Here is a 23953-nt window from a genome sequence, read left to right on the forward strand (position 1 = left end):
TGGAGGAGAAGGTCATAGGGGAGGGACCTCTGGCGTTCTCATCCATTGGTTTGTGAGAAGGAGGTGAGAAGAGAGGAGAGAGGATGCGAGGGGTATGCAATTGAGATTCTCTCCAAGCCTTTCTGAGTCGAGAAGATACGTCAGGAGGTACCGAAAGACAGTTAAAAAATGTCACTCAAACATTTCATAGCTCTACATGCTTTCAGAAAGAATAAACATCACTGTCTCTAAGCAAGTTTATTAAATGTGTTTGACATTAGGGTTACATGAGTGTTTACAGCAGGCTTAGTGCCAAATTAGATTTACAGAACTATCCATAATCGAAAGCTGTTAAAAAGTGAGCTAAGTGCATAATTGAGCAAACACTGTAAAGCTGAGAATGAATCAATGGAACATTCATCCACACCTGGACTACCACCAGAGAAACTGTCTGAGAAGTGTTTCTCTCTCTCTCTGATTGGTTAACTGACAGAGGTTATAAGGGCACCTCTTGCCACCTAGAGAGACAGAGGCATGATTCAATAAACGTCTTCCTCAATTTGTCAGATAGTCGGCAGTAGGCTACATGCCAAGTTCAACTTGGCTAACCCAAATAGCCTAACCCAAATAGCTAGCTACACTCGTAGACAAATGTGTTCCAAAAGCGTTATTCGGCTGTCCCGGTAGGACAACTCTTTTTGGTTCCAGGTAGAACCTTTTTGGTTTCAAATAGAACTCGTTTCGTGTAGAACCCTGTCAGGAAAGGGTTCTACCTGGAACCAAAAAATGGTTCTTCAAATGGTTCTCCTATGGAGACATCGGAAGAACACTTTTAGGTTCTAGATAGCACCTTTTTTTCTAAGTGCTTGTTAAATAAGAGGCCAAACATTTGATGAAATGTTGTTACATACAGCATTTCATATATCTTCTCCATTTTACCAAAATTTGGGATAGGGTTTTTTCTTGCTTTTACCTGTTCGAGGTTGGCTCGCTGCCGCTCTCCCTGAAAACTCCAGTCAGGTTTTGGCCGATTTCACATTTGAATTCTGTGTCGTCACACGACTTCCGGTAATGACCGTCTTTGGCTTTACCTTGAAGACCGTCTCCTAGACGTTGAACTGATGTGCCCAGTGGGTAGCTAACTCAGCTCGCTAGCTGTGTTTGACGGAGGTATACAGAATGTAAACAACAAACTGTAAAGTAAGTTAAGGGCAGATAAACAATCACACAAAGAAATGATTGAAAACACGGTACATAAAAGTGTATGCTTCTGGCTCAGTATATGGGAGGCCAAAATGTATGTTCTCTATAACAGGATCGATATTATGAAATGACCATCAGCCCTTTTAAGAGAGAGAAAGTTTTTGTTTAACTGCTGCGCATTTAATCTAGTAGTTCCCTCTTCCTCCTCTTTTTCAGCCCAAATAGTTTCAATATGCTCATTATGGGCTAAGTCTATTGCAAGCATTATTCAGGATATATTGCCTCATTAATCTAATGTATCCAACCCAATAAATGGTTGAATATCCAGTTAAGTCACAAGAAGACATATTTCCCATATATTTAAGGGTCGTGATAGAATGTGGGATATCCAAAATCCAATTGTAAATTGACCTCGGAATTTGTTGAGCAAATTTAGGCCCACACCATGCCTCTCTACCCATACCCAGCTGGCTTTCATCACTCTAAGAGAAAAGAGGGAAACGACTGCCAAGCAAAGCAGGGCCTTAACCATAACTCACCCTCTGCATGTGCCTTGAACAATGTGATGGTTGATTAACATTTGACATTTACAAGTCTGTGTGTTGAACAGCGGTCCTATGCGTGTGACTTTTGGGGGGGTGGACATGAGCAAGTGTTCAGTGATGCAGAGGAGGGAAGGGCCAATGGAAATGGAAACTGTCATGTTTCCAGGAAAAACATCTCCCGGTCAGCGACCATAATCCCATCCATTGAAGTGTACGGATGAAGCCAATAGGCATTGGAGAGGGAGCGAGAGAGTGCAGGCCTTTCGACGGGGGACTTCGCACGGCTTGTCAGATCAATTTAAGCAACTAAAGTAATAATGACATCCACTGATTGAATATGAGATTGTACCTTTACATAATGCTGCTGTCTGAGAACATCGTGACAGAAATGTTGCCAATGGTCATTTTGTACATTTATTAAAAGCATCAATTCCCCTCAATGTACTTAGAACATTTCATAACTAGGACCAAGATCTAAAATGTATTCAAAATAGCTTCTGAAGTTTAATGGGAAAATATGCTCATTTTTCATTTCCTGAAAACTTCTTGTATTGGAGATAAGACATTTTCATCAGACAGTGAGTGACGTAATGCAAACCAAGATTAAACACCCAGAGGAAACTAAATGTGACATTCAAAAAAGAAAAAACTAGGCTATTTTTCCACATACTGTAGGTATAATGTATTTACTGTAAAATGTTTTCGACAAGGATGCTGTTATTGGATGAAATAGGAAGTGTCAGCTCCTTGCTTGTCCTGTTGTGTTTTTTCTGACAGGTACTCAAAGCCACATGGTATAGTGTAGCAGCTGGCTATGGCATAGTAGACTGGCTACGGCATAGTACCACATGCTTGCTATTGTAACACAACCTTAGTTATCAAATCCATCCCCTATCAAACCAATAATGACAAAATACATAAAAAAATATGACAGACAGCCTCGTATACAACAACATTAGCATTAACAGGGATCTTTTATCGCTCTCTGTTCTGCTTGAAGCGAGTGTTAACTGCTCGTCCTAAAGTGTTAGATTTTTTTCATCCACTACAAGGGGATGCATGAGTTCATGGGAAGCCGCCATGTTTATCGTTGTGAGTATAGCCTGGGCCTCGCTAGGCCCATACCTCATGTCAGCGCTGGGGAACCAGGGAGAAGCCAACCGACCGACCGGGGCCCTAATCAACTACAGATGAGTGGAGGGACAGAGCCCGGCCAAGAGCAGAGGAGGCCCCACTCTTTAATAACACTAGAAATAACAGACTGGGGCTGTGGATGGCGGGTCCCAGAGAGGCCTGGCCCACTCTCAGTTTTTCAGCTCCAGCGTCACAGTCTTCTCCTGAAGTCATCACCTGAGAAAGCTGGGACGTGGGGCCCCACAGCCCCTCGGGTGTGAACACAGTTTTTCCGAAGGAAGGGGCTCACTCTACCCACATAGAGTCAGGTAGCCCGAGTCGAGACACTCTCAACACCAAGAATCTGCTTTTGACTCAATGCAGTCGCCTCTCCTCTCGTGTCCAGGCTACAGTAGGCCATAATGCAGACACTGCAGCACACTCATATATGAAAAGGCAAAGCCGCAGAGGTTAGGAACTTTAACTTTGTGCTGGTCACAAATAATACAACCACATGTTTGGGTTCACAGTATAGAGAAAGAAGTATACTACTATCCAAACTCCAAAAGAGACATAATTATTCTGAGAATTTTCTCAAAACAGGTCATATTGACATTGGTCCCACAAAATCAAAACATCCCACAAAATCAAAAGTATAGACATTGGTCCCATAAAATCAAAATAGTAATGACTTACTGTACAAAAAGGGTCTTGATCTGAGTTCTTGTAGATGTGTTACGAAACACACTTAAACACCACACATGTCCATTAAAACAAGGCAAACCCACATAATAGATCCTTAAGTAGTCGGACGGAAAGTGTGGAGTGTAGAAAGCACCCAAACACAAGTGTTCCCCTTTGGAGTGTTCCCATCTGTTGATCGGGCTGAGGGGGAGAGAATTCCTTCACACGTATTTATTTGTGCTGGCTTTTCCAACTTCTGATTAGCCATACTGATTACTGGGCTTATGTGAATGAATGGAAAACAAGGCCTTGTTTCTACTGTAGCTACCAGTGTTAAAACAGTAGGCCTCCTCTTCAATGGCACTGCTGCTGCCTGCTAACAGAACAAACATCGTAAGTGACATTTGCATATATTTGTTTGACATTTTTCTCTCTCTGTAAATACATTTTATGCAGTTACTGTTGATCCTTAGAGGCCTCCTTAATTGCATTCTTCGTTAGAAACATTTGCATGGTTCTGTAAGGTGGTGTCCGTGCCTTTTGTTGCATCACGGCATACAGTGCCTATGCTACTTGTCCAGAGTGAGTGGTAGTCGCGGGTCATAAACCTGATGCCCTAGGACCCGAGGTGAGCTGTTTGTCTTCCTCCATGATCACTGTGGTGATCACCTCACCTGCTGGATGCCACGGGTTATCAGACAGGTCAAGTTGAGGAAAGTAGATGTCTGAAGACTGCTGGATTATATATTACTCTGTTATTTATGTCTGGGAGATAACTGCTTCCAATATTTTTACCGAAATTCCAACTCCGGTCTTGAAAAGACTTCCAGTCAGATAAAAAATGAGAGAGGAACATTCCTCATAAATCCCATTATCCTGTCTCTCCAAGTTGTGCCAGCCAGGTAGACGTGATATTCAATATAATGAGTCATTACACAGCGGAGCTTGGCAGTAGGATCGAGTGGAGTTTATTATGGGAGTTCATTATTTTGGGAACTGGGAAAAGGAGATAGGCCTATCACACTGGGCACACACTGGTTGAATCAACGTGGAATAGACGTTGAATTGACGTCTGTTCCCAGTGGGATGTTGTTGCCCGTAAAATTCCGATAGTGAAGAAAACTATGCATCTTTTCTTCATAATTCATGTGAGTCCAGCAGAACTTTTATGGTATTGAGTGAAGAAAGAGGACAAATCAAATCAAATACAATGTTTTTGGTCACGTACACATATTTTGCAGATGTTATCACGGGTGTCGTGAAATGCTTACATTCCTGGCTCCAACAGTGCAGTAATACCTAACAATACAAAACGATACACACAAATCCCCAAATTAAAAAAGAAAGAAATGAACAAATATAGAAATATTAGAACGAGCAATGTCAGAGTCCAGAATATAAATATATAGTATAGGATGTGGTATGTAGACGGTATGGGCAGTATATGAATAGAAAAGGTGTGTACAGTCATGGCCAAAAGGTTTTGAGAATGACACAAATATTAATTTTCACAAAGTCTGCTGCCTCAGTGTCTTTCGGTATTTTTGTCAGATGTTACTATGGAATACTGAAGTATGATTACAAGCATGTCTTAAGTGTCAAAGGCTTTTATTGACAATTACATGAAGTTGATGCAAAGAGTCAATATTTGCAGTGTTGACCCTTCTTTTTCAAGACCTCTGCAATCTGCCCTGGCATGCTGTCAATTAACTTCTGGGCCACATCCTGACTGATGGCAGCCCATTCTTGCATAATCAATGCTTGGAGTTTGTCCGAATTTATGGGTTTTTGTTTGTCCACCCGCCTCTTAAGGATTGACCACAAATTCTCACTGGGATTAAGGTCTGGGGCGTTTCCTGACCATGGACCCAAAATATCGATGTTTTGTTCCCCGAGCCACTTAGTTATCACTTTTGCCTTGTGGCAAGGTGCTCCATCATGCTGGAAAAGGCATTGTTCGTCACCAAACTGTTCCTGGATGGTTGGGAGAAGTTGCTCTTGGAGGATGTGTTGGAACCATTCTTTATTCATGGCTGTGTTCTTAGGCAAAATTGTGAGTGAGCCCACTCCCTTGGCTGAGAAGCAACCCCACACAAGAATGGTCTCAGGATGCTTTACTGTTGGCATGACACAGGATTGATGATAGCGCTCACCTTGTCTTCTCCGGACAAGCTTTTTTCCAGATGCCCCAAACAATCGGAAAGGGGATTGACTTCACCCCAGTCAAAATGACTTTACCCCAGTCCTCAGCAGTCCAATCCCTGTACCTTTTGCAGAATATCAGTCTGTCCCTGATGTTTTTCCTGGAGAGAAGTGGCTTCTTTGCTGCCCTTCTTGACACCAGGCCATCCTCCAAAAGTCTTTGCCTCACTGTGCGTGGACTTTCTTGGGCGCCCTGAAGCTTTCTTCACCACAATTGAACTGCTCTCCTTGAAGTTCTTAATGATCCGATAATTGGTTGATTTAGGTGCAATCTTACTAGCAACAATATCCTTGCCTGTGAAGCCCTTTTTGTGCAAAGCAATGATGACGGCACATGTTTCCTTGCAGGTAACCATGGTTGACATAGGAAGAACAATGATTCCAAGCAACACCCTCCTTTTGAAGCTTCCAGTCTGTTATTTGAACTCAATCAGCGTGACAGAGTGATCTCCAGCCGTATCCTCATCAACACTCACACCTGTGTTAACGAGAGAATCATTGACATGTCAGCTGGTCCTTTTGTGGCAGGGCTGAAATGCAGTGGAATGTTTTGGGGGGATTCAGTTCATTTGCATGGAAAAGTGGAGGCCGGCTAGTGGTGAGTGTTTAAAAGTCTGATGGCCTGGAGATAAAGTGAGTCTACTGCCCAATTTGCACTTCATCAGGTACCCCAAAAATTTGTGGTGATGTTTTTCAATCTGAAAAGCATGATTACACACATGCATTATGTCATGATGCATAGAATCACTAGGAATTCCGTGTTTGCCAAAGCACCGCGATGGCAGCCTTGGATGATTACTCCTGTACATTTACTCGTTATTCACTTTTTTAAGTGTGTGTGTGGGGGGTGATTCGATTTAGGAAGCTGATTAAGAGTAGGTTACTTTGATCTCGACAATCTGAGAATATATCAGTCTGATTCAAATTAGCTCAACAATGACAACCTGCACCTAAGTGATTGTAACATGCGTGAGTCTGTGGGGTGGCCCATGGAAGAGCCTGAAAGTGCTGCAGCCTTATATCAGTGACCAATGGGGCTTTGTCAGACCTAAGCCTCCCAATCCTTCGTCCCAACTCGAAGCACATGTGGAGCTAGCCTCATTCGGTGCGCAGCTCCACTCCTCATTAACATGTTTATTTTCTCGCACTTGGAGAAAATTGAGCATTAGGAGTGGTGAGAAGGCTAGCCTGGGTGTCAGCAGTCCTGTTAGCTACACTCAAAACCCAAACTATAAGGTACCCCAACTTCAAGTGTTGAAAAGTACTTTAAATAAAAATACTTTAAAGTACTTCTTAAGTAATTTTGGGGGGGTATCTCTACGTTACTATTTTTAATCTTTCCCAACTTTTACTTTTACTTCACAACATTCCTCAAGAAAATAATTACTTAAAATAATTACTTTTTACTCCATACATTTTCCCTGACACCCAAAAGTACTCTTTACATTTTGACAGGAAAATGGTCCAATTCACACACTTATCAAGAGAACATCCCTGGTCATCCCTACTGCCTCTGATCTGTCAGATTCACAAAGCACAATTTCTTTTGTAAATTAGTTTGAGTGTGCCCCTGGCTGTCTGTCAATAAAAAATGAAAATCGTGTCGTCTGGTTTGCTTAATAAGGAATATGAAATAATTTGTACTTTTACATTTACTTTTGATACTTAAGTATATTTAAAACCAAATACTTTTAGACTTTTACTCAAATAGTATTTTACTGGGTGACTTTCACTTTTACTTGAGTCATTTTCTATTTTGGTACGGTATCTTTACTTTTACTCAAGTATGATAATCAAGTACTTTTCCACCACTGCAAAACTTACCCCTTCCCTTATACCTACCTCATCTACCTACCTCACCTACCTCTTCCCCATACTGTTTTTATTTACTTTTCTGCTCTTTTGCACACCACTCCAGTGTTAATCTGCTAAATTGTAATTATTCGCTCCTATGGCCTATTTATTGCCCACCTCCTCATGCCTTTTGCACACAATGTATATAGACTTTCTCTTTTTTTCTACTGTGTCATTGGCTCGTTTGTTGTGTTATTGGCTTGTTTATTGTTTACTCCATGTGTAACTCTGTGTTGTTATCTGTGTCACACTGCTTTATCTTGGCCAGGTCGCAGTTGTAAATGAGAACTTGTTCTCAACTAGCCTACCTGGTTAAATAAAAGTGAAATTAAAAATACATTTAAAAAATAAATACCTGTGGGGTACAGACTGGAGTTTACAGTTTAGTCGGCCAGCCATTTCCCAGTAGGTTGGGCAGCAGAGATATCCCTTAAATCCCAAACCAACTCCTATCTCCTACCTCCTTGACACTTGTAGAGATCTGAGATGACTCGATCCGTGTCCACTTTTACCGTCAGGAGACCCAGTGTGTGCACCCATAATCTATTCACAGGAGAGAAACGTACTTTAGAGCCCTTCCTTCTACACTGTAGAGGACAAATAACACACACTAGCCTGACTATTCAAAACATGTCAGCTTGGTAGGCACTTAGGAGTACTATACCTCACACACTGTTTAATTAAATAAATGGTGGTCTTCAGTTTCTGTTGAAAGTATAGAGGCAAGGCCAAAGTGAAGGCTTACTTCAGTATTTGATACAAACAAATCATTTCCTGAGTAGGAATGAAGACTACAGTCCTAAAGCCCACTCGGTACTCTGCATGACAGCGAGCATAACCCACTACCCTCCCCTCCTTTAAAAAGTTCACAGCTAATAATCTCTCATCATAAAAAAACAAGATGAGAAATGGTAGCAATTTGTCTTCCAAAAGAACAACCTAACGCCCACAGAGGTCAAGTCCCTTCCATTAAACCCAGTTGTGATTCATTGGGCTGGAGAGAGAAAGAGTTAGAGCTGTCATGGAAAAAGCCATGACCAGACGGAAAGGTAAAGCTTATACAATGACCCGACCGACCAACTCTTCCCCACCCTGTTTTGCACACACAAACTATGTCGACTACTCCAACATCTGTCCGCAATCACAGGTCTCTCAAATCAAATTCAAATTCAGGATGACTATATGGCTGAAAGTGTGTGTGTGTGTGTGTGTGTGTGTGTGTGTGTGTGTGTGTGTGTGTGTGTGTGTGTGTGTGTGTGTGTGTGTGTGTGTGTGTGTGTGTGTGTGTGTGTGTGTGTGTGTGTGTGTGTGTGTGTATTCAATATTATGTACGATGGATGATACATTACTGTACCCATAACAATAACGATGAGAGCGCAGAGAGATTTTCACTGAACTTTACTGGGGAAGAAGACTTGTATTTCCTTGTAGACTCTTTATTTTCTTCTTCCACAGATCAAGTGCTTGGCTAGATATGGCTACTCGGATCTGAGTAAAGGGTAAGGGCCACTTCTGGATTTAACAATGGGTTTAATCCCTTCCTTTCTCTGTGAACCAGACAACCCCGGACTTCCCCTCTCTGCCTCAAAGAGAAGTAAACACAAACAACGTGTAGCAAATGAAACGATGCCAAATCGCAACCTTCGGCAGCCATTTTGATTGGCGGTAAGCTCCTGTAACTGTTCCCAGACCTATGTGACAGTATCAGATTTAGCTAGGTTGTTGTTGTTTCTCCACTAGTGCTGCACCCTTATAAGTACAGCACCAATTGACGGCTGAACAAGGCGGCCATCCAACAGCTTGAGTTCTGATCTTCGAGCCAGTTGAGTCTTTTGAAGATCCAGTGCTTCAGTCAGTGTTTCCGTAAAATGAAGGGCGAGAGCAGAGAAAGACGTTATGCTCACTTCAAAAGAAGCATCATCCACACCAACTCGTCAGACCAGACTCCAACACTGTCAGAAGGCATCAGTATCAGGAAAACAGCAATGCTGTGAACATGAATAACCATGGTCAGTGGTTTTCAGATATACATATACATGGATTGTGTAGAACGGTCATAGCGCCAAATTCCACGGCCTCTGTCCTTGTAAATTGCCGACCTGCCCTACAAGGGTTCTGGTTTTCACCTCTAGGGGCAGAATCCCTTGCTCTAATAAGAATGTAATGTCAGTCAATAACTGCAGGGTGAGCAGAGGGGACCAGGGGGGGGTAGCTATTACTTGAGGGTAGAGACCAGGCAGTGCCTCAAACCTATTAAATTTGAGTATTGTATTGGATACTCTATCTCAGCTAATTTGTTTACATTTCCCATTGTTCAACCTAAACTGTCCTTGGTTACGAAACTCACAAACAAGTACATCTTAGTCCCTTCATGCCAACAAATACTTTGTGAAGGCAGATGACATATAAATGGCATTTTCTTTTGTTTTTCCTTCAAAGCACATCAGTTTTCTGAAGCTCTATATCATGGATTCAGGTACAGAAAGATGTGATATTTGAGAAGAATGCAAAATGACACAGCACTCATTTCACTTTATGAAGCTGGTTATAGAACTAAATGCTACCCAGTAAAAGGTCAATGAGTAACATTTAAAACTGTTTTCAACAGATTTACTAGTGTATTCAAATCACCTCTGTGTGTCTTGTTAAACACTATGGGAACAATCTTTGATTTGCCATCTAGAACTGGGAACTAACCACAGTTTCACCCTGTCCCCTGCCAAACAATATAAACATCTCTGAATTGTATAACTCTAAATCGGCAATTCTTTAATTAGCTCATGTTAAGAGTGCAGTTTTGTTCATGTTGCGTGTTTATTTCTTGACATGTCAGATAGAGCTAAACTGAATCCTACCTTCACAATAACCCTATAATTTGTGTCATACTACAGCTATTTTAACAGCATTTTATAAATCATATTTCAGATTGAAGTAGAATGTCAGATCTGAACTCCATCATGACAATAATGGAACTGTGCTTCAAATGAATGTCAAAACAGAGATGGTTTTTATCAACTCCTTTTGTTCTCACTACAAACAGTCAATTATTCATTTTCAATCATACAATTTACACGCCCTCTGCAATCTACATAATTACAGTGCTACCGAGACAGCTTCACTAACTAAGGTCTGTGTGTCAGTTTCCTGTATGTTATCCGGACAGATACCTCTTTATTTCAAGTCAAACTTTAATTTAACTGGATGTATTTCTGACCGTAAAAGTCATTTAATGGTGCCAGATTGTGGTATATCATAAATAGCTGCTTACTTGTTATTGGTTTGTTTATAAGCACCAACAACAGTGGCTCTATGGTAACGAAATAGGTTTCCCCATGTGTTAATTTGTTCTTCGCTATGGCAGAAACTTTCCCTCCAGTGGACATGACGGTGATTTCAAACACTTGCTTGGATGGGACACTTTAATAGCCAGCTATGCCAAATGATTTCTGGTGAGTGTTGTTCATAGGGGGGAAACAGACGCAGAAGAACAGGCACAAAATAACCAACTGGTGTTTAGTTCTGGAATTGCACTCAATTTAAGCCCTGTGTTTTTATCACTGTGTTTCTCAACATACATTTGTCACCATTTTTATTCGATTAAGCTTTAGGACCACAGTAATGTTGACTGATTTCATGTGCTCAAAGTTTCCATTAGAGTGTCAACCCCAATACATTGCTCCGGTCGACAATTGGGCAAATATTTAGTTGATATGTGGATCCACACATAAACAGTGGTTATGAAAGATGTAGGAACGCTATGTCATTGCCAGCAGCTGGATATATGAAGCCAAAATACATTGCGATTGACTGATTAATCAACAGGAACAAGAACAGAGAGAACTTTTCAACCCCGATCCTCTATTCAGTGTTTACTGACAAGGTGTAGGAGTAAAGGGTGACAGATTGAACAGTAATGAAGGGTATAGATTGAACTCCTACTTTTTCAAAGACGTTAACTTGCGACCACGGCCAAGTCAAAGCTGTCAAGCTATTCTGTGGTGTGCTTCACTGTCCTTTCTGTGGCTGTTTGTTTTTACTGACACTGTTTCAATGTGTGTGCTGCAGATGGTTCAGGCTCCGTGGTCAATGTGGTCGGTCAGAGGCTGTGTGTGTTTTTCCACTCCCTGTCAGACAGCAACACCTGGGCGACCCAACCAAACCAATCACAGTCTGGGGTGTCAACATCACTGCAGCCTGAGTACAGGACATATCAACGTGTTAGAAAAACATTGGCCTCCCTGGCCCAGTCCACATGATTGGTCGTAGCAAAGTCATGATACAGTGAGGCTCTATTTTATTCTATCCTATTCTATTAGTTTCTATTCTATGTGATTATAATCCTGTCCCTTGTGTCTCCTTGAAGTTGTCAAATTTTTACCAGTCCCTATTGGCAGTGTTAATCATTCACTTCAGTTTCCCTCAGCATTGAATGATCCAATATGATCATGTCCTGGAAATACTGTCCTACTACTAGGATCCATTGGCCAAGCTAAGCCGTCACAGAGGAACAAGGCATTTTACAAAAACTGTCCATAGTTTGCAAGTGTATTTAATGGATTGTGGTTTGGGGAGTTTCAAAAGCCCATGGACATGACAGCATTTCTTTGTTGAAATCAACAACAACAAAAAACTCTCCAAGACAACCCTAGGCAACCATTACCACATTCATCATTGAACCAGAAGCAATAAGTCATCTTTATGGGAAGAGTGTCTGAAAAGCTCCCAGCATCATTGAACCATGCACAACCACATGGTAACAGGGTTATGGTAGAGCCCTGTAGCCCGGGAATACCTGGCTATCTATTATATACTATTGCATGGGAGAAAGTGGCTTTGGAAATGTTTGGTTGCCAAAGTTCATGCACTAACATAAAAATGATCTGAAATTGTGTATATTAAAAATGTTTTAACCTAGCATTCAAGTATAAGGTTAGAGGCCCGGGACAATAGCCAGCATTTAAATTGAAATGAGTTATTGCACATAGCTCTGAGGGCGTTCTCCATGATATCAAAGGTTGCAAACGATTATGTAAGTACAATACGTACAGTTTGTCCTCGTTGTATATATCATAAAAAACTCCGCCTTTAAAGGGGCAATCTGCACTTTCTAAACCAATTTTTAAAATGTAAATGAATGATACTGTATATATATATATACTCATTGATTCTTGAATAATGTAACCTCTTGAGCTTAGTTCAACTGTCGTACTCCATCAGACCCAACATATAAGCTTGTTTTACTCTTTTGTTTGTAAACAATGTCATTAGAAACGATCACCGTATAACCTCAAAACATGGTTACAACTATAATTTTGATAACATGGATACTCAGTCCTTGAGTCCATAGCTCTGTGCCCCTGTCTATGAATTTCAGAGTGGATACATTTCTCCAGCCCCATCCCTCAGATGTTTATCAAAACAGTGGCGGGGCAGAAATGCAGATTGCCTCTTTAAAGGTACATCTCTCAATTCAATTCAAGGGGCTTTATTGGCATGGGCAACTTATGTTAACATTCTCAAATCAGGTGAAGTAGATAATAAATAAAAGAGAAATAAACAATAAAAATTAACAGTAGTCTCTCTCTCTCTCTCTCTCTCTCTCTCTCTCTCTCTCTCTCTCTCTCATATTTCCTGAAAGCGCTTTGCACCAATAGCGAGCAGCCCCACTGTACCTGGTGCAGTGAACCAGCGCTCTGGATTGGTTCGACAACTGGAGGAGTGTACAGTATGTTAATGCATTAGGGATGACAGCATAACAAATATATAAAAAAGGAAGGAGTCAATTGTGTTCGGTTCACGCACGACATTTCTAGCTGCTGTGCAGTTTGAAAAGTTTGTCTAACTTGTTACAATCAAAAAGCTATTTTGGATGTATCGGTCTGGTATACCAAGAGGAATAGTGTCTGCGCATATTTGGAGCTTCGACGTATGAGACGTTCTGTACATCGGAACGGAGTCCTTGTGGATTTTTATATGATACAGAGCTTTATCAGGTCGTGTGTCTTCGAAAACTATCTGCAAGAATAAGAGGGAAACGTATTGGATAGTCTTATTCTGTAGACTTTCTTAGTGAGATAGATATACATCATGTTGGGGAGTACGGCGCAGTATGCAGCTAAGAAACGGAAGAAGCCTGTTCAGAAAATGTAAGCAACTCTGAATATAATTTTCAAGTTTAAAGATACGGCTAATTTGTGTAAAGGAAATATTACATTACATTGCTTCACTAAATCAAGTTACGCAAATAAGACCGATGTGCATGTTTACTACCTTTTGTCATAATTTTATGGGTGAATGCATTTTTACGATACACACATTGATTGACGTGTTATGTATCAATCTACAATTTATCATATTCTATGAATAATATGCATATAATAATATGCATATTATGATAATGGTTTTGTGTTTAAGTTGTGCGTAAAGTTGGTATAGCTCTGGGTATCTGCAGTGATTCTGCAGATACAACGATGCCCAACTAATTTGAGACTACTGTCTCGTTCCAAACCATTTTCATTCGATTTGTTATCTATACAATCTCTATTTAAGTTCTCAGTATTTTCCACAATAGCCTGCTATAAATGCTTCCTCAAGTCTTTAGGGTTACCTTAAGATTGAGTTTTGGTGTGTAGTTATGGTCTGGCATGGAAATGGTAGTCTTGCATTAGTCATAATCAAGTTGAAAATTGGCTGCGCTCTCATGCAATAGTTACATGTGGGAGGGAGAGCAGGGAAAACTGGGTCGAAATTTTGTAATTTAATAGACCTGCGTTTTTTTTCCAGTCATGAGGAACAAACTTTTTTCCATTTAAAAAAAATTCCTCTGCAAATTACGATATTTCGAAGTCACACAAAGTTATACAGTCGTATTCTCTGGCAAAATACTTGAACAAATCGTTTTTTTAAATGTTTCAATATATTGCACTATTCAGAACATTTTGGTCCCAAGATTCCAGCAAAAGTCTAATTTTAGTTCATCTGACTTTCATTTATCTGCATGTCCAGCCCTTATATTTACATAAAGAGTTGCATTTATGAGATGTCAATAAATAAAAAAGATCAAGCATGAACTTGATTTAAAAAATGAATTTATATGAATGCTGTAAGTACATCAATTGTTTGCTCACTGGGAAATGAATATCCAACTTGTCAGTGACAACTGTATTAGGAGTTTCTGTCAGCAATTCATTGAGCATATTACAGTGTTATTGACACATTGTCAATGGGATTTCCAATGATCTTCTATATAGAAGAACCCCTTACCTTCTAATGACTCTTACGTAGCTTGGTGAGCAACATAGATCAAAAAACATGTGTGTGTTTGTGAGAGTCTTAGCGTTTCATAGAATGCATTTAATAGTTTGTAGCTCAAACCATTCGGACTCTACAGACATTTCTGCATAAAAAACCTGCCCCGGGCCCCTTCGGGTTCCGCCCTTGTCTCACAAATACTGCTCTAGCTCAGCCACCGGTAATCAAACAGACTAATGGTTGGTATTTACGGATGCAGGAGAATTAGACGATTCCAATGGTACAAGAAGACTGTAGCTCAGACGCACAATGTTTTAAAGGAGTTCGAAACGCACCAGCGATACGGTGGGACCCATTGAGTTAATAATTATGAGTAATTACTTTATTATTACCTAGTTATAACCTTATGACCCTATTCAGCAAGTATTTTACTCCATTTTGAAAAAGTATTTTCTTCCTCCAATCTCCACACTTTCTACCAGCCCGATATGTAAACATGATATTTTCATCGCTCTCTCCCTCTATCAGATTTCCAGAAGGTTGGAACAATGGCACAGGGTAACCTGTTGGCCTTTTATAAAGAGAAGATTGATGATATAACATTACCTACGGCAGGAGACAGTGTCTACAGTTCCATAATGTCCAATAGATTGAGCTTTTTCTACCTCCACAATGATATCATTGTGTGGCTGCTGTGTGCAGACCAGGCTTAATCTGCCTCTCAAATGGCACTCTATTCCGTGTACAGTATAGTGCACTACTTTTGACCCGGGCTCATAGGGCTCTCTGGTAAAAATGTAGTGCACTATATATGGAATAGGATGCCATTTGGGATGCATCGCTAGTGTTTTAGTAGACATTCCTCTGAGTATGATACTCAGTCCGCCAATCTCACTAGGTCACTGACTTATAGTTGGTGATTTTCCGTTTCAGAACAGAAAAAGCATGACTCTGTGAATCAAATGAGAGTGACAGACAGACAGACAGACAGACAGACAGACAGACAGACAGACAGACAGACAGACATGGAACCGGACAGACAGACAGACAGACAGACAGACAGACAGACAGACAGACAGACAGACATGGAACCGGACAGACACAGACAGACAGACAGACAGACAGACAGACAGACAGACAGACAGACAGACAGACATGGAACAGACAGACAGACAGACAGACAGACAGACAGACAGACAGACAGACAGACAGACAGACAGACAGACAGACAGACAGACAGACAGACAGACAGACAGACAGACAGACAGACAGACAGACAGACAGACAGACAGACAGACAGACAGACAGACTGACAGACAGACAGACAGACAGACAGACTAGACCCTGGCTCTCCAGTCCACACCAGACCCTCGGCCACCCCTCCACCGCTGGCCTGCCACTTGACAGTGACGTCACATGGCTACATTAACCGTAACGGACCTCACCAGAAGCTCATTATGGTAACACTTGAGCCGGAAGTGACTCGGCTATTTTCGGCAGCAAGTATGTCAACGGATTAATATGACTTTGATGGTGATGACCATGCATTCACATCCCCACATTTTAAAGATTTACTTTAAGGGACCCCTATTCCCCATCCACAGATGTGGCTACAACCTTCACCATTACTTCACAGACAGTGTCCTGGCTGTTTGGAAAGAATGTTAGACAGTATTTACCTTGTCTTTTTCTCTTCTTTACCAAACAGTTTAGAAAGAATGCTAGACAGTTTTGATGTACTTGTTATTTTAGACATAGAACCTAATCTTATTCAGGGGTTGTTGCTAGACTGACTCAGACAAAGTACCTTTGTTTGGGAGTCTGGGAAAGCAGTCTTGCAATAAGATGGTAAAACTCTGCCAAGATAGATAACATAACACTACACATCCATTGTTTTAAGAATTGGACCTACAGCATGAGTCATGGTGAGAGGGCCAGCGAGGTGGGCAAGGCGAACGCTGCAGGTTGAGCCATCCGAGTTTAATTCCAGTCTTGTTTTGTTGTGGTGGACCAGAGACAGATAGAGTTCTACTGGAGGTTATCAGGGTGGGAATGACCTTACCAGAGCCGGGCTCAAATAGTATTTGTGCACTTTCAAATACTTTAGCTGCCCTTGTTTGAGCTTGCCTGGCGCAAAGTAACCAATAGAATAGGCCCAAAAGGCAAAACCCTGCCCATCTGGAACTCCGTGATGGCTATGTCAAATGTTGAAAGTATTTGATGGAAAACAAATACTATTTGAATCCAGGCCTGGGCCCCACTATTTCCAAACGTGCACAGGCCTCTCGTGTCATGTGTCGGTTACAACACTCAAAATCAGATGACCTAGATCTGGTTCCTCTATCACTCCTCCTCTGTTCAGCCATCAGGTTGACCTTTGGAAGACTGGCCTGTTATCTATTTTGGTTCAGATCTCGTCCGTCTGGTTTGAACTGTTTATGGAAAGGTTGGCCATTTTAATGATGTAAGCCAAAATGCTACAAGAAGCTAGCACTTATCTCATTATAAATACGTAAGTATGTAAACATCACTGTGTGGTCCTTGCAGTGATTAAGAGTACACTACTGTAACATTGAACTTCGTGCACCCGTATCAAAACATGCTAATGTCACTTGGAATTTGTCATTAACTTGTGATATCACCTGTGCTACAACAATGAAGGTACCTTCGTCTGTCTGAGGTATCCAAGATGTAATCCAAGATGGTGGACGGACAGAGATGGTCTGAATGAAGGGCCTATTGTCCCCAAAGCCAGTCTCGGGTGTCATCACTTTCCCTTGTTTTCTGGGAATGTATAATTTGGTTCCAAACCTCTGGCTTGAGTTACTGTTGAAATCCCTTCGGGTAAGCCCTTGGTGGTGAAAATACAGCGTTGGGTTACAACAGACCTCCATTTGACAACAATGGCTTGGTTTCTCAAGACAAGGTTCTCCCAAACATTGAACCAGGAAATTCTGAAGTGGGAGAACTTGTTGGTTTTAAGGATTGGTAAGAGTAGACAATGACGCACTATGTTAACAACATTATAAGGTTTAGGGTTTGAAATGTCATCTATGTCTATGACAATTCATTTCTAATACATTTTTCAGTTTTTCTTATATGTCTGAAAGTTAATTTCCGATAACATTTTTCACATAGTTTTTTTTGTTGGAATAGATTATTATGATGTACAGTATACTTGACACACAAAGCTATTATTGCCTTGCTTATCAAATGCCTAATACAAGCTCTTGGACTTAAGGCCTATTGTTGTTGGTTGAACATTATAATGGATTAATTATGCTATTTGACAGTTTACAAAGAGAGTTAAGTACATTTCTAGGAATATGCCAGAGGGATTGCAGTAGCTGTGACCCAAAGGTGCTTGGTGAGGATGGTACATCTGGTACACAGAGGCCTGTATTTGTGAGGAATCAGGATGACGTCGTACTGCACCAATGACGTGGTTGAGAATCACATCTGTTTCAGCTACTCTTCAACTATCAATGGGGAACAAGTCTCTGTATGTATCTGAAATGACACCGTATTCCCTATAGTTCACTACTTTTGATGCTATAGGCCCGGGGTGTCATACAAATGTTCCACGCGGTCCGCTTTCGATCTTCACCGAGGTCCGGAGGGCCGCAGTTTAAACTGAGCTTGCCGTCAAAATTGGCCAAAAAAAACTTGTCCTCTACCTATCACTTTCGGAATGTTCGATGCTTATTGACTGTCAAGCTTTCGTTTCGATGACTGTTAGCTAGCTGGACAGAGTGAAGAGACTATTCTGTATGTACTGAACAAAAAGTTAAGCGCAACATATAAAGTGTTGGTCCCATGTTTCATGAGCTGAAATAAAAGACCCCAGAAATTGTCCACATGCACAAAATGTTTTTTTTTCTCTCAAGTTCTGTGCATAAATTTGTTTATATCCCTGTTGGTGAGGATTTCTCCTTTGCCAAGATAATCCATCCACCTGACAGGTGTGGCACATCAAGAAGCTGATTAAACAGCATGATCATTACACAGGTGCACCTTGTGCTAGGGGACAATAAAAGGCAACTTAAATGTGCAATTTTGTCGCACAACACAATGCCACAGATGTCTCAAGTTTTGAGGGAGCGTGCAATTGGCATGCTGACTACAGGAATGTCCACCTGAGCTGTTATCAGAGAATTTAATGTTAATTTCCTACATAAGTCGCCTCCAACGTTACATTTTTGGGGGAGGGCAGTATGTCCAACCGGCCTTACATCCGCAGACCACGTGTAACCACGTGTAACCATGCCAACCCCGGACCTCCACATCCGGCTTCTTCACCTGCGGGATTGTCCGAGATCAGACACCCAGACAGCTGATAAAACTGAGGAGTATTTATGTCTGTAATAAAGCCCTTTTGTGGGAGAAAAAACGAATTCTGATTGGCTGCGCTCCTGCCCAGTCATGTGAAATCCATAGTTTAGGGCCTAATTCATTTATTTAAATTGACTGATTTCCTTATATGAACTGAAACTCGGTAAAATTGTCGAAGTTGTTGCATGTTGCGTTTATATTTTTGTTCAGTAAATATATTGATTTACTCAAACCGCCCGCTGGCCTTGAGTTTGACACATGCTATAGGGAGTAGGGTGCCATTTTGTACATTTGTAAACTTGAGACATCTCTGTAAAAGACAATTGTTCTTGGAGGTTTTTGGGCCTGGATCACATTTCATTTCCTGAAGTGGCCCTATGTATGTTTCTCAACAGCCTTAGAGTCTTCTTTAGTGCCAGAACTCACTTCAACAGAAACCCGACAGTGGACAGGGGAATACCCTAACCCGAATAGCACACAGCTAAACTCATAGAGTAGATCCTACTTCATTAAGGACTAAATTGATCAGGCATTTTCACATTACAATAAAAGGAAATCGGATTCCATTTAAGGTATGCACTACTATTCCATTTTCTTCTTTACCAAAATATTTCCTACAAGATGGTTTCATCATCACCAGAGAAACCAGGCTGTTTAGCAGAGACCCGGGGCTGCTTGTCACACTTTCTACTCTTGTGTGTAATTCTCAGCACCAGTCTGTCTTAGAAAACTCTCTTCAGCAATAATAGAAAGACCAAGTTCTTGGGTTGAAAAACCCTGCATCAATTTTAAACCATCATCAAACCTTATTTTCGAACCTTATTTTTCTCTCTTTTTCAGTCCTAAACCCCCTCCTACAGATGGCATCAAATCGAATCCGTCAAAGCGCCACAGGGATCGTCTGAACGGAGAGCTGGACAAGTTGACCGGGCTGTTGCCGTTCTCGGAGGATGTACGTGCGAGGCTGGACAAGTTGTCTGTGCTTCGGCTCAGTGTGGGATACCTCAAGGTCAAGAGCTTCTTCAGTGGTGGGTGGCACATACTCTGACTCATAGATAAACCAACACTTTAGCTGCCTCATAGGCATAACTCTTACGACAGAGGTGAAGACTGTTAGATTGAGACCTGTCGTTTTTGGTTTGAGGCTTCTTTTTCTCCCTTCTTTTCGCCTCGCTTCTCAACTCTGACTGCTAGTCTCTCTCGCTCTCTCTCTCTCTCTCTCTCGCTCTCTCTCTTCCTCTCTATTTCTCTCAGGAAACGGTTTATATCTGTGTTGCCGTGTTAATTGCACTTTGAGTCTCTGAGGCCGAGTGTTGAGTAGAGGACAGACAGAAATATTACCTCAGAGTGTCACATGGCCAGACGCAAGCTTCCTTTTCCTGTCGAGTGGCAACACATGTTGTAAATATCATCACACACACACACACCCATCCCCCCACAGCCCGGCCCCTCTTAACTTTCCGGCCCCTCTTAACTCCCAAAACAGCAGAGGATGTTCTTGTGGTCGGAGATGTTAGCTAGCACTGCACATACACGCATGCACATACACACCAGAAGGGTTGACTGTCCTTGCTAGTTTCTGCCACACAAAACTTTTCCTCAAATAGTTCCTGCCCTGTCCAAAATAGCATCAATTAGAAGAAGACTGTAGTCTCGTTGCAAGCCAGGCCATGACGAGAGCTAACAGACACTCCGACAATTATTATAATTTTTTTTGGTCTGGGCATCCACCGACATAGCAGTTAGCGATAAACACTCTACATCAACAACAAAGGCAAATCAGTCAAGGCCCTTTGCATATTGTATGTTTTGGACATAACTTCCTTGGCAACCAAAGGTGTTAATTGTAACGAATGGAGACATGCGTTTATTGCGTTACTAAGTAAACGTTGCCAGGGCGATGGCCATACACGAGTAGTCATAATGAGCGAGTAGTTATGAGCTACAAGCCCCAAAGCAGTTAGGAGATCCCGTTTTGTTTTTCGAATCCTCTTTTACACCACAACAACACACACAGCAGCAGCAGCAGAGCCTCTCACCCTCTCTCTCTTTCTCCCCCTCACTCTCTATCATCTCCTCTCTCTTTCTCTTATGGAGCAACAGAGAGGGTCAGAAGGACAGAGAGGGTCAGGAGGACAGAGAGGGTGTGTGGAGGGAGCTGGAAATCAGGCGTTGAACTCTGACTCCACCCACACTCTACTTCCTGTGCAACCCCTTACCCTTCTTTCCTTCTTCTGTTCCCTCCCTTCCTCCTTCCTCATCGGCCTGTGTGAAGTTCAAGTTCACAAACTCCCCCTCCCCTCAAACAAACGCAACAGGATCCTAGTAGAGTGGTGTACTGTGCTTGCATGGCATGGTCCAAAAAGGAGTCGTCTTATACATTCTATAGGAGCATTTTTACATTATTAGTTGCTATTAAAGATACTAGAACTTTAGTTCAACTCTATTTAAAGCGGGCTTTGTATATTTTATACACACATTTTCTCGGTGATGCAATTTTGGTCATCCTCAAACGTGCTGTGGTGGTCACTGCCCTTTGGTCTTCCTCAAACATGCTGTGGTGGTCACTGCCCTTTGGTCATCCTCAAACATGCTGTGGTGGTCACTGCCCTTTGGTCATCCTCGAACATGCTGTGGTGGTCACTGCCCTTTGGTCATCCTCAAACGTGCTGTGGTGGTCACTGCCCTTTGGTCATCCTCAAACATGCTGTGGTGGTCACTGCCATTTTGGTCATCCTCAAACATGCTGTGGTGGTCACTGCCCTTTGGTCATCCTCAAACATGCTGTGGTGGTCACTGCCCTTTGGTCATCCTCAAACATGCTGTGGTGGTCACTGCCATTTTGGTCATCCTCAAACATGCTGTGGTGGTCAACTCCCCTTGTCCGCTTTCAATTTCATGACCGCAAAACGCTTTGGTCAGGCCTGCGCTATGTAGATGTATGGAGAGCTCAGAGTAGGTTGAAGTGGCTGGATGTTTGGCTCAGGAGAAAGAGACCTCTGTACTCTTGAGGTCCAAGCTGGACCTGCTCTTTTATTTTTTTATTTTTTTTATTTTAACTTGGCAATTCAGTTAAGAACACATTCTTATTTACAATGACGGCCTACCCCGGCCAAACCCGGACGACGCTGGGCCAATTGTGCGTCGCCCTATGGGACTCCCAATCACGGCCAGATGTGATGCAGCCTGGATCGTCCCTGCTCTGTCTTGCCCCTTGCCTCAATCATAGACCACTGAAGGATGATGGGAAGGAGGCCGGCCTAGAGCCGTAAGGTGTCGCGGTTGATGAGAAAAGCCCTAGGCTTGTGTCCCACGCCTCCCATGGCGCTCCACATAAGCAGCACATTGCAGCTTCCCCTCCCTACAGGGAGGAGGTGAGGGCCTTCGGAGTGTGGTGTCAGGAAAATAAACTCACACTCAATGTCAACAAAACAAAGGAGATGATCATGGACTTCAAGAAACAGCAGAGGGTGCAACCCCTATCCACATCAACGGGACAGTGGTGGAGAAGGTGGAAAGTTTTAAGTTCCTCGGCGTACACATCACGGACAAACTGAAATGGTCCACCCACACAGACAGCGTGGTGAAAAAGGCGCAACAGCGCCTCTTCAACCTCAGGATGCTGAAGAAATTTGGCTTGTCACCAAAAACACTCACAAACGTTTATAGATGCACAATCGAGAGCATCCTGTCGGGCTGTATCACCGCCTGGAACGGCAACTGCTCCGCACACAACCGTAAGGTTCTCCAGAGGGTAGTGAGATCTGCACAACACATCATCGGGGGCAAACTACCTGCCCTCCAGGACACCTACACCACCCGATGTCACAGGAAGGCCATAAAGATCATCAAGGACAACAGCCACCGGAGCCACTGCCTGTTCACCCCGCTATCATCCAGAAGGCGAGGTCAGTACAGGTGCATCAAAGCTGCGACCTAGAGACTGAAAAACAGCTTCTATCTCAAGGCCATCAGACTGCTAAACAGCCATCACTAACATTGAGTGGCTGCTGCCAACATACTGACTCAAATCTCTAGCCACTTTAATAATTAATAATTGGATATAATAAATGTATCGCCAGTCACTTTAAACAATGCCACTTTATATAATGTTTAACTACCCTACATTACTCATCTCATATGTATATACAATACTCTATACAATCTACTGCATCTTGCCTATCGCTCATCCATATATTTATATGTACATATTCTTATTCATTCCTTTGTTATTGTGAAATTGTTTGATTACTTGTTAGATATTACTGCACGGTCGGAACTAGAAGCACAAGCATTTCGCTACACTCGCATTAACATCTGCTAACCATGTGTATGTGACAAATAAAATTGTACTTGATTTGATTTGGTCTCACCATGGTGGTTATCTTTAGTGTGGGACCCCAGTTCAGAGTAGAAGTGTCAACCAACCATTTCCACACTTGATATCGCTCAGATATCTTCTGATTGAGAATGAATAAGAATGTGCGTGACCTCACAAAACAGCTTGTAGTTGCAACATTATTCCCATATCAACAATATCCACACATGGGGAACAACAGTGAATGTTACTAGTTGTGTGTGGCTGAGCTCACCATGCGTTCTCGACTGCAATATGAACCGTGGTCTTTCAAGGCCGTCTTCGCACCACCTGCTTCCTATCTCTGTGTTTGACTCGGCGGACCCTGTGAAGTAAGGGAGTGTCAGTGATAGTGTGGGAATGGAGGTTTGACACTGTACGACTCTGGGCTGAGGGTCAGTAAAGTCGAAAGGTCAACACCCGTGAATCCATG

The 23953-nt window shown here is 42.1% G+C and overlaps 1 protein-coding gene across 1 annotated transcript in view; it reads left to right on the forward strand.

The window, feature by feature from the left end:
* Positions 1 to 13328: 13328 nt before the first annotated feature.
* LOC118363708 (aryl hydrocarbon receptor-like) overlaps positions 13329 to 23953 on the forward strand; it is a 76274-nt gene continuing 65649 nt past the window's right edge. Inside the window, exons 1-2 of the mRNA XM_052488526.1 lie at positions 13329 to 13726; positions 20004 to 20191. Of these exons, the coding sequence (XP_052344486.1) occupies positions 13668 to 13726; positions 20004 to 20191 (247 nt within the window). The 5' untranslated portion in view covers positions 13329 to 13667. The remainder of the gene's footprint in view (positions 13727 to 20003; positions 20192 to 23953) is intronic.

This window comes from Oncorhynchus keta, chromosome 30, assembly GCF_023373465.1.
Source record: "Oncorhynchus keta strain PuntledgeMale-10-30-2019 chromosome 30, Oket_V2, whole genome shotgun sequence".
Lineage (NCBI taxonomy): Eukaryota > Metazoa > Chordata > Actinopteri > Salmoniformes > Salmonidae > Oncorhynchus > Oncorhynchus keta.